The sequence below is a fragment of the Rutidosis leptorrhynchoides genome, chromosome 3, assembly GCF_046630445.1.
Source record: "Rutidosis leptorrhynchoides isolate AG116_Rl617_1_P2 chromosome 3, CSIRO_AGI_Rlap_v1, whole genome shotgun sequence".
Taxonomy (NCBI): domain Eukaryota; kingdom Viridiplantae; phylum Streptophyta; class Magnoliopsida; order Asterales; family Asteraceae; genus Rutidosis; species Rutidosis leptorrhynchoides.
Genome location: NC_092335.1, coordinates 403,617,060 through 403,627,546, shown reverse-complemented (window position 1 = coordinate 403,627,546; position 10,487 = coordinate 403,617,060). Strand labels below are relative to the sequence as shown.

The following is a 10,487-nucleotide window of genomic DNA, read 5'->3' as shown; positions in this document are numbered from 1 at the left end:
TAATTTACGCTTTTCAACCCTAAAAATGTAAACTTGAGGGACCGATGTGGAAATATAGTCAAATTTTAGGGACCGTTTGTAGTGTGAACGTAAACTGAAAACTACAACCTAATATAACTAAAACTACATAACTTTCCACCACTTTTATAAATTCGGGTGGGTTTAGTTTTTTATATTTTAATTAAATTATGTAATTTACGCTTTTAAACTCAAAATAATGTAAACTTGAGTAAGGATCGTTTGTAGTGTGAGCGCAAGGTGAAAACTACAACCGAATGTAACTAAAACTGCGTAAACTTTCCAACCCGTTTAGTAGTATAAGGTTAATAGAAGATAGAAGATAGAAATGATAGTTACAAGACGATTCTGCACTGCTAGAGGATTCTTCACTTCTAGAGGCTTCTCACAGTGAAAAGAAATTGACAAATCCAACGGTTTCGATTAATTGGAACCTTCAAGATCAAAATGGGGCCGATTAAAATCTATTTAATAAAATAATTCTTATATATATATATATCGTAACTATTTATAACACAACTAAACACTCTACCATCCTCATTCGTCACTCCATTTTGTTTCTGTAGTTACACCTCCAATCTCAAAACCCTAGCCTTCTCGTATCCGGTAATTACTTCATTATTCCTTTATCATCACACTAATATATGAATATATGATTAGCGCTCGATTTTTCTTTTGTTTCTTTATTTTATTATCTAGTTTATGCTATAGTTATGTTATGTGCGATTCGTTACCCTGACTTAGTATTAGGGTTTTAGCATTATTAGTTAGCAGTATGCCGTTTTATGTAAAATAATCGAGTAGCTTTCTTTCATTTTTTTCTCATCTTATAGTGTAATACGAGTCTCTGCTTATAGTGAAAAAGCCTGATTATTTTTTACTTTTTTTCCTAGCTATCTCATTTTTAGAGACAGTTTGTATTGTATTTATGTAAATATGTGCATAAATGTTGGTAACGAATGCAGTGGGGAACTTGAACCCGACCACATATGGGGCGGGTGCAAAAACTTATTAAAATTTTCATTGATAGCTGGCCAAACACTAAAAAAACCTTATTTTATAGTAATTTTTTTTAGTGTAATTTTTTTTCGAAATCCAGCTGGTAATCCGCCCCTGAACGAATGGGTGATTAAGAGCAGTGTTGATAAATGATGATGATGTTTGTGTAACAGATGGCTTCTACCTTTGCTGGTGTAATATCAGTTGGATCATTGGCTTCTTCCAGTAACAAAAGGGTCATCGATAACAATTTATCGTCTATTGCTTCAATATCATCTGCTAGCTCTTTGGCTAGTAGACGTACTGTTTCTCTTAGAAGAGGTCCTCGAACTGCCCAAATTAAAGCTGCAGCGAAGGATTTGTACTTTAACAAGGACGGCTCAGCGATAAAGAAGCTGCAGGTGGGTCCACCACATTACATGTGTTAACAGTTTATAGTTTGTAATGAACAAGTTGATTGTGTTCGTTTGTTGTTAAACGGCTTGATTTGAATGTGATTATTTTTGTTTTGGAAGGTTGGTGTAAATAAACTTGCAGATCTAGTTGGGATTACTCTTGGTCCTAAGGGTAGAAATGTAGTTCTAGAAAGCAAATATGGTGCTCCCAAAATTGTGAATGATGGGGTTACCGTTGCCAAAGAGGTGCTTAATTAAAATATATATAAATATAAATAATTAAATATGTATTTTATTTTTTCAAATTTGTGATGTGTTCTGTTTGTATTGAGATGTTATGATGTGTTTACAGGTTGAATTGGAAGATCCAGTGGAGAACATTGGTGCAAAACTAGTTAGACAAGCAGCAGCCAAGACCAATGATTTGGCTGGTGATGGAACGACTACATCGGTAGTTCTTGCTCAGGGTCTTATTACTGAAGGTGTCAAGGTATGCTCGAAAATTCGTATAGAATTCGTATTCTTTTAGTTGGTTTAATAATTTTCGTATCCGTGTATTGCTGTATCCGAATGAAGTTGATTTTATCTGTATTTATTAGGTTGTGGCAGCTGGTGCAAACCCTGTCCTTATTACCAGAGGCATTGAGAAGACAACCAAAGCTTTGGTGGCTGAGCTCAAGTCGATCTCAAAAGAGGTAATTCATCGGCTTATGATTGAGATCATGTGTTAGTTTTACGATAGTTAAAAGCACTGTTTTAAAAGTCGGTTGATGTGTCGGTTTAAGGACTAGCCCGTTCCGACTCGACCAAAACACCTTAAAAGTCGGTGGCCGAGTCGGGTCAAAGTCAAAGTCAAAGTTAGGTCAACAATTATATTACTCTCGCTGTCCCATAATAAGGTAAAGTTTCTTTATGCTCTAAACTTTTTGCATATAAGACAAAAAGATAGGTAACAAGTAAGAGGTAAAATTATAAAGTAAAGACGGTGTAATGAGTTAGATTTCATAAATTGTGTGTTATGGGGACTATTAATATGGGACATAGGGAGTATTTTTTATTTTTTTATTTTTTTCCTTTAAATTAGATTTTGTGTCATATATTTATGTTTGAAATATTTATTTTCTTAAAACAATTTATCTATTACTGACACCGAATCATCCCGACTCGTGACTTTTACAACCTCGGTTGAAATTGGCGGTAACTTTTTTGTAGGTGGAAGATAGCGAATTGGCTGATGTTGCTGCAGTTAGTGCCGGAAACAATAATGAAGTAGGAAACATGATAGCCGAAGCCATGAGTAAGGTAGGACGTAAGGGTGTGGTGACACTTGAAGAGGGTAAAAGTGCTGAAAACAATCTTTATGTTGTTGAAGGCATGCAATTTGATCGTGGTTACATCTCACCTTACTTTGTAACCGATACCGAGAAAATGGTTGCTGAATATGAGAACTGCAAATTACTATTGGTTGACAAGAAAGTAACAAATGCAAGGGATCTTATTGGTGTGTTGGAAGATGCTATCAAGAATGGTTACCCTATAGTTATAATTGCTGAAGATATTGAACAAGAAGCTTTGGCAACTCTTGTTGTGAACAAACTTAGAGGGGCGTTAAAGATAGCTGCACTTAAGGCTCCAGGTTTTGGAGAACGCAAAAGCCAGTATCTTGATGACATTGCTATCTTAACCGGAGGTTATTTCTAGTTATTCATCTTTAAATTTGTACTTTCTTCACTGCATATCCTGTTTATTTTCCACTTAATGATTTGTTTATGTATAACTCTTAATTCAGTAATTCAGTAAGTAAAAATTGTTGCTTCTTTGTCACTTAATCTGAAAATTGGTCTGTTTCTAGGAGACATAGAATTAGACAAAGGCAAATGGAAACAGGACTTAATAGAGAAAAAAGTAAACAGCTCCTAGTCAGAATTTTAGAACACCGAATTACTTAGTTCTCGGTTTTTGCTACTTGGGTCTAACTTGGTCAAAATTCGGTCAAAACTTGGAAAAGTGGCCAAACTCAAACTTGGTCAACATCCGAGTATTCCTTAAAAAGTCGCAACTGAGTACTACCTGAGTAGTTATTTTTGAAACCTTGGCGTTAGGTATATATATATATATTGATATGTTTTTTTTAAACAAATATAGGGACTGTTATAAGAGATGAAGTGGGGCTTACGTTAGACAAGGCAGACAGTTCTGTTTTGGGACATGCTGCTAAGGTGGTTCTCTCTAAGGATTCTACTACAATTGTTGGTGACGGGAGTACTCAAGAAGTTGTAGAAAAGCGTGTGGCACAAATCAGAAACCTAATCGAGGTGCGAAGCTTTGTGGGTTATATCTATCTTCTCACTTGCATATGCACGTAAAGATTAAATTTTTAATAATCGTTGTTATGTATCGTTCTCTATGCAGGCTGCTGAACAGGATTATGAGAAGGAAAAGCTTAATGAGAGAATTGCAAAACTATCGGGTGGTGTCGCTGTCATTCAGGTTAGTAGTATTTATAGTGGTTTTATCAGATTGAATTTTTTATATATATATATATATATATATATATATATATATATATATATATATTGGCTGATTGTCTATTGACTTTTGTACGTTTGTAGGTTGGAGCACAAACTGAAACAGAGCTGAAGGAGAAAAAACTTAGAGTAGAAGATGCTCTTAATGCAACGAAGGTGAGCTTTTATTTGGTAATATTATTATTCATTGTTGTAAAAAACCTCGATTACTTCCGATTAAACCCCGATTAGTCCTAATCAAGAGTAATCCTTTCCGAGTTTCCAATATCCGTTTAATTAATCGGTCAACGTCGGTTTACATGTCAAAATGGGATTTGTTGATCAAAGTCGGTCAAAGTCAAAATTGCTCGACATTTTAACATGAATTTAAAGTAGAATCTCAAAGTTTTTAACAAAATGAACGACTTTAGACAATTATGTCATAGTTTGTGTTCATATGTTTATGGTTTTCTTATATATTTACATTTACATATATAATTTTGAAATTTAATATTTAAATGTATAAAAAGTACAATCCAAGTAATCCCTGATTAATCCCCGAATTGTCAATTACTCCATTCAAAGTCCTGACAGATTACTCTCCAAATAGCGAGTTTTGCAACCTTGATATTATTATTATTATTATTATTATTATTATTATTGTTATTTTAACCGACTTTTCCGCAACAATCCATGCTTCTGTAAGCTGTATGCATTTAGTATATTTGATTGGTTTGCAGGCTGCTGTTGAGGAAGGTATTGTCGTTGGTGGTGGATGTACTTTGTTAAGACTTGCATCCAAAGTGGATGCTATTAAGGAGACCCTCGATAATGATGAGGAAAAGGTATATTACTTCATCATGTCAAATATTACTGTCACTGTAATAATCATCTAAATTTTTCTTTTTATATAAAATTGTTGCACAGGTTGGAGCCGATATTGTTAAGAGAGCTTTGAGTTACCCACTTAAATTGATTGCAAAGAATGCGGGTGTTAACGGAAGTGTTGTTAGTGAGAGGGTAAGTCTTATTTTAATGTGTTTTACTCCCTCCAATTGCAAATTTTAAACCCATTATTACCTGCCACTAGAATCAATTTATAACCCTTGGTTTGTGTGTTGACTATGTGTATTTCTCTCATCAGGTATTGGCCAATGACAATGCTAGATTTGGATATAATGCTGCAACTGATCGATATGAAGATTTAATGTCTGCTGGAATCATTGACCCAACGAAGGTGTGTTTTTACTATAAAAATGAGAGGGACAAATTAGTGAAGATTTGTTTAAAGACTGTTTCTGAATGTTCAATTGAGAATTGATATGTTAATTGTTGAATTGGTCAGGTTGTGAGATGTTGTTTGGAGCATGCTTCATCGGTGGCAAAAACATTCTTGATGTCAGATTGTGTAGTGGTAGAGATCAAGGAACCTGAACCTGTTGCTGCTGCTGCTAACCCTATGGACAATTCTGGTACGAAGAATCATAATTCCAACTTCAGTCAGCCAGATTTAACACTCCAAAAGTGTTTTATTTTTTATTTTTTTCCTTACCTGATGCTATATTTATGCTTTATGTTCAGGATATGGATACTAAGACAGCTGCAGAATGCGGATGATAAAAAAAGAGATTGGGTTCTAGAAAATTACATCTAGTACTAGTAATAATAGTAGGTAATTCTGTTGTCTTTAGGTTATAAGTCTCGCGGATGCGGCTTGGCTTATCATTGTATGTTGTGACGGTTTTCTTAGATAAGTATAAAAATGAAAAAAACGTTCATCCTCCTTGCTTTTTTTTCAGCTTAGACTAACTATAATGTAGTTAAATTGTGTTGTTTTTGGTGAAAAACTGAAAAAGTAGGTTTTTGAATGTTAGTGGATTTGACTTTCGTTAATTTTAAATGTCAAATTTTTGTGTCACCGGTAAAATCTGATTTGATTGTTAGTGGATTTGACCTTAGTTAACTTTAAATGTCAAATTTTTGTGTCACCGGTAAAATCTGATTAGAAATTGAGTGAGAAAAATACATGAATAACAAAAATAGTATTTAAATATTAATTCTTAACTGGTTAAAAGTGTCAAGAATCTGTTAATTTCTAACTCTTCCCGTCAATTTTTGACACCGTGTTAATAGGCGTCAAAACTCTTCAACCTCGCCACCTCATTTGACTCGCGCTCGGTTAGAATCAATAACAAATGGATTCTGATCTGGCCAATACATACTTATTTGTTGGACCAAAACTAGTGAAGTCATATCTGCATCCTTTCAAATACGATACAGTAATTCCAATTAGCAATGCTACACTTCCATACAAATTAGCAGTCATTATTACATGCTTCCATACAAATTAGCATATCTTATCCTTGTGCCAGAACATCTAGACTCGAGTTTTGCTTTGAAAAATCAAGTAAAGGACTTTGAGGTGAACTGTCGGCAAGATCAACTAATACGTCACCACCTTTGTTCTTCTAAAAAAACATATGTTTCGGCAGGGATATGCAGGTCCTGTGTTGACTTTGTTAACCCATCCAGTCGCACCCCGTATGCCACTGGAGCCTAGCGAAACACCTTCACCCATAAATCACCACAATATGCCAGCACCCAGATTCGAGCCTGCATAGTCGTCATTCTTCCAACACTTACATATGTAGGACCAAATGGATCACAAGGGCCCAAATGGATCACAAGGGCTAGGTACCGTTGAAGCAATGCTTCGTTGGTGTCACCACCTTTGTTGACTACATGCTCAACCATATTAAGGGTCCCACCATATTGACCTTTAAATTAATGCGGTTGAGAATTGACAACACTATCATTTATCATCATTTATTCATTTATTTACTTTAAAACAAAAACATCCCCTTGTGCATGCTTCTTCATAAAAAAATAAAAAATAAAAATCATGCTTTATCAAAACTTAATTGACCCTATCAAGAAATTTGGAATACACATTGGAATTGGAAGTGCATCCATTAACATGCTCAACATGAACAGTAGGATATGATCTAGACTAGTAACATCATATATATTAGATCAAACTTCAATAATAATCAATGATTTTGTAGCAATCAACTAGTTATAAGTAAAGAATTAGCAATTATCTAAGACACATATATGCAACATTAATTTGATATATTAAATTATATATTGATACATTATTCAATATGTGTGTAATTTGGATAATTCTAACCCAAAGTTTGTACACACTGGCTAGCAGTAACAAACAGTATTACATAGCAGAAACTGGTTACGATTCATCTCCATGTATTAATTGTTGATCAAACTTGATGAGGATGAAGACGAATAGGAAGTCCTTTAGCAGGTGTACCGATGGGATCATATTCGATTTTCTCATCGGGTACCAACAAGTCCCATTTGAAATTGGTGACAACGTTATGAAGGAACACAAGTATGTTCAATCTTGCAAACTCTTTCCCTATACACATCCTCGAACCCCCTCCAAACGGAACATATGTGTATGGAGTTGTTACTCCTGCACCTTCAAACCTCGATGGATCAAACTTCTCTACTTCTCTAAAGTTAGCCTCGTCTTTATGTGTCGATACAGCATGCCAATATAACTGACCACACAACACATACATTAAAAAAGATTCATGTATACATGAATGTGGATGAGAGGGGAGGGGGAGTATTTTAGATCAAACCGAATAATGAACGGTTGCAAACCCTTCCCTGAACACTCCAAATAATTTAATCTGAGACCTCATGCAACTATGCAAGGATATCAGGGTCCAACCATATTCAGGCTATATATCTCGTGAACATGGAATACATGAATAATAAATAGGGTATAAGTTAGTTTGTTACCTTCCATCCTTTGGGAATTGTATAACCAGCATACTCGAAATCTACAAGGGCTTCTCTAAAGGCCCCGATGATCGGTGGATTTAGTCTCATGACTTCAGATACAACATTCCAAGTGTATCTCATCTTCTGTATGTCATCCCATTTCAATAACTCACCTGCTTCTTTCGCCTTACTAATCTCCAATTGCTCTTTTCGCAATTCAATAGATATATCAAAGTTGAAGGATATAATAAACTAATTAAGCAATTTAAATATATACTAATATAGAAGATTATGTACAACTGATGATTGATATACCTTTGAGAACCTTGTTGTAAACATCAGGGTGTTCAGCCAGTCTCTTCATAATCAAGGTGATAGTACTAGTTGAGGTGTCATGACCAGCAAAGAGTAGTAGCAAGATATTGTTTGCAATCTCAAACTCTGTTAAATATTTTCCATTTTCGTCTGATGATGTAAGCAAATGTGACAAGAGGTCCTGTGAAGATGATGATGCGGCTGTTCCTTTTTCAAGTGCTTCTCTTCTTTGTTTGATAAGTGTCATAAGTTGTGTTCTAATAGCAGTTGCTGCTTTCATTGCCTTATAAAATCGTGTGCCTGGGATATCTATAGGTAGCTCAATGATGCCTTTTAAGAAGATACTAAACAGATAAGCCAGTTTTGCAAGCTGGTTTGGATCCTCGAGGCTAAGGAATAAACTACAAGCAAGCTCAAAGGCGTATCGCTTTACCGTTTGGTATACGTTTAACTCATCATTGCCTTCAATTCATTAAAAACATTAATTAATCCTCCATTATGTATAGCATAGTATAGTACGGAGCACAATATAGCTATAACTAACAAATCATTCTGAATAACTGCCGTTCAAAAAACAAAAAAAAAAACAAAAAATAATGCAAAAGAAAAAAAGAAAACTGAGATTCAATTCAAAAATGGGAATTAGTGTAATTTAATTGATGGTTTAATTATCTATGCGTAGCCAAGATATCTATGTGTATATGTAGCCAAGTTTTTCTCAAATAATTTATTTGCATCTTTTTTATTATTATTTTTTTTGAACGGCAAAGATTTTATTAAGAGGCTAGCAAGAAGCTAAACCCATAAAAAGATGAATTACAAGGGAGATACTAACCAAGAATTCCAATCATAAACTAATCTACATCTAGCTTTCAACGAAGAAAAGGAAAAAAGACGAATGTTGTCAAAAATTTCGCAACTCTTGATAAAACTTATTACATATTGTTGGCTGTCCTTTAAAAGTTTTATTGGAGAAACGAAATTCTAGGGTATATTAATGATTATTTACATATCACCTCAATCTCCATATCTTACATGTGAAATTGAGTACGGTTATTGTTGTAATTTACAAAATATATATAGTATGCAAAAATATAAGAAATTAATTAATTAATGATCAGTCGATAGCAGATCGATAAACAAATGAATGTGGAATGGATGAAATAATACCTCGCCAGTGAAGTTGGATATGATGACGTGTAACAGAATCCATGGTGGCAGCATAATGAGTAGCAAAAGCATCAGGACTTAAATACGATAACAACATCTTTCTCATCCACTTTGCTTCATCACCTCTAATTGTAATCAAACACTTTCCAAATAACTTCCTCACCGGCGACGGCCACCACACTGCAACCAGCTTGTTTTCATTTGCAAACAAGAATTTATTACCAGCTCCACCACACATCACCACCATACGATCACCGAGTAACGACGTCTTAAACGCTAGAGGACTCCCGTGTTTCTCGATACGTTCCTGAACGAATCTTTCTGGAACTCCGTCCCAACCTGCGCGAAGGAGGGCGAGCGACTCTCCGATAAATGGCCATCCAAAGCTTCCTGGTGGAAGATTATTAGTATTGCTTACAGATGTCCATGCAATCGAGATAACAACTATAGCGGTGATGATAACTGTAACTAGTATGAGGAGGATCAGTATCATCGTATATAATTAGCTCTGACTCAATTTATAATTCAATTAGATCGTTAGAACTATTCAAATCAAATTAAGTTTGATTAATTAATTTCTTTAGCGCCATTGATATATATAGATAGGTATACGGATGAACACCCTAGTTCGTTAGTATGTATACGACCAACCGGTAGATATTATCCATAAACGGCCTCATACATTTCTAACCATACATTTAATAATTTTTTTTTTAAAGGCTAGGTATACATTTAATTTAATAATACTATATAGTATAAGTTTAATTTTAAGAAAAATGCTAATGATAACTATAAGCTGTTAGGACTATCTTTAAGAAATAATACGTGATGAAAATTCTTGTAGGTTATGAAGCGACCTGTCCTAATTCATCTGGACGAATACATTACATTTGGTTATATCGCGAGGTACTTGACCTCTATATGATACATTTTACAAACATTGCATTCGTTTTTAAAAGACAATCTTTCATTTCATCGACAGTTGACGGCATGCATACCATTTCATAATATATCCAACTATAATTGATTTAATAATAATCTTGATGACCTCAACAACTCGAATGCAACGTCTTTTGAAATATGTCATGAACGACTCCAAGTAATATCTCTAAAGTGAGCAAATGCACAACGGAAGAATTCTTTCATACCTGAGAATAAACATGCTTTAAAGTGTCAACCAAAAGGTTTGTGAGTTCATTAGTTTATCATAAATAATCATTTCATAATTTTAATAGACCACAAGATTTCATTTTCAGTTCTCATAAATATACGT

At 34.4% G+C, this 10,487-nt stretch overlaps 2 protein-coding genes across 2 annotated transcripts; one reads left to right on the top strand and one right to left on the bottom strand.

Annotated features, from left to right (window-relative positions):
• The first annotated feature begins 390 nt into the window (after window positions 1-390).
• LOC139897741 (ruBisCO large subunit-binding protein subunit beta, chloroplastic-like) lies at window positions 391-5,774 on the top strand. The gene is made up of 14 exons (XM_071880434.1): window positions 391-624; window positions 1,191-1,418; window positions 1,533-1,658; window positions 1,765-1,902; window positions 2,012-2,107; window positions 2,625-3,102; window positions 3,558-3,727; window positions 3,825-3,902; window positions 4,025-4,096; window positions 4,660-4,764; window positions 4,847-4,939; window positions 5,064-5,156; window positions 5,265-5,391; window positions 5,501-5,774. The coding sequence occupies exons 2-14, from the start codon at window positions 1,191-1,193 to the stop codon at window positions 5,512-5,514; spliced, it is 1,818 nt and encodes a 605-aa protein (XP_071736535.1). The 5' UTR covers window positions 391-624; the 3' UTR covers window positions 5,515-5,774.
• Window positions 5,775-7,032: 1,258 nt separating this feature from the next.
• Window positions 7,033-9,830, bottom strand: LOC139897740 (beta-amyrin 28-monooxygenase-like). Its single transcript, XM_071880433.1, has 4 exons — window positions 9,215-9,830; window positions 8,045-8,506; window positions 7,748-7,935; window positions 7,033-7,500 (listed from the first exon to the last, which is right to left on the bottom strand). The coding sequence occupies exons 1-4, from the start codon at window positions 9,705-9,707 to the stop codon at window positions 7,198-7,200; spliced, it is 1,446 nt and encodes a 481-aa protein (XP_071736534.1). The 5' UTR covers window positions 9,708-9,830; the 3' UTR covers window positions 7,033-7,197.
• Window positions 9,831-10,487: the final 657 nt, after the last annotated feature.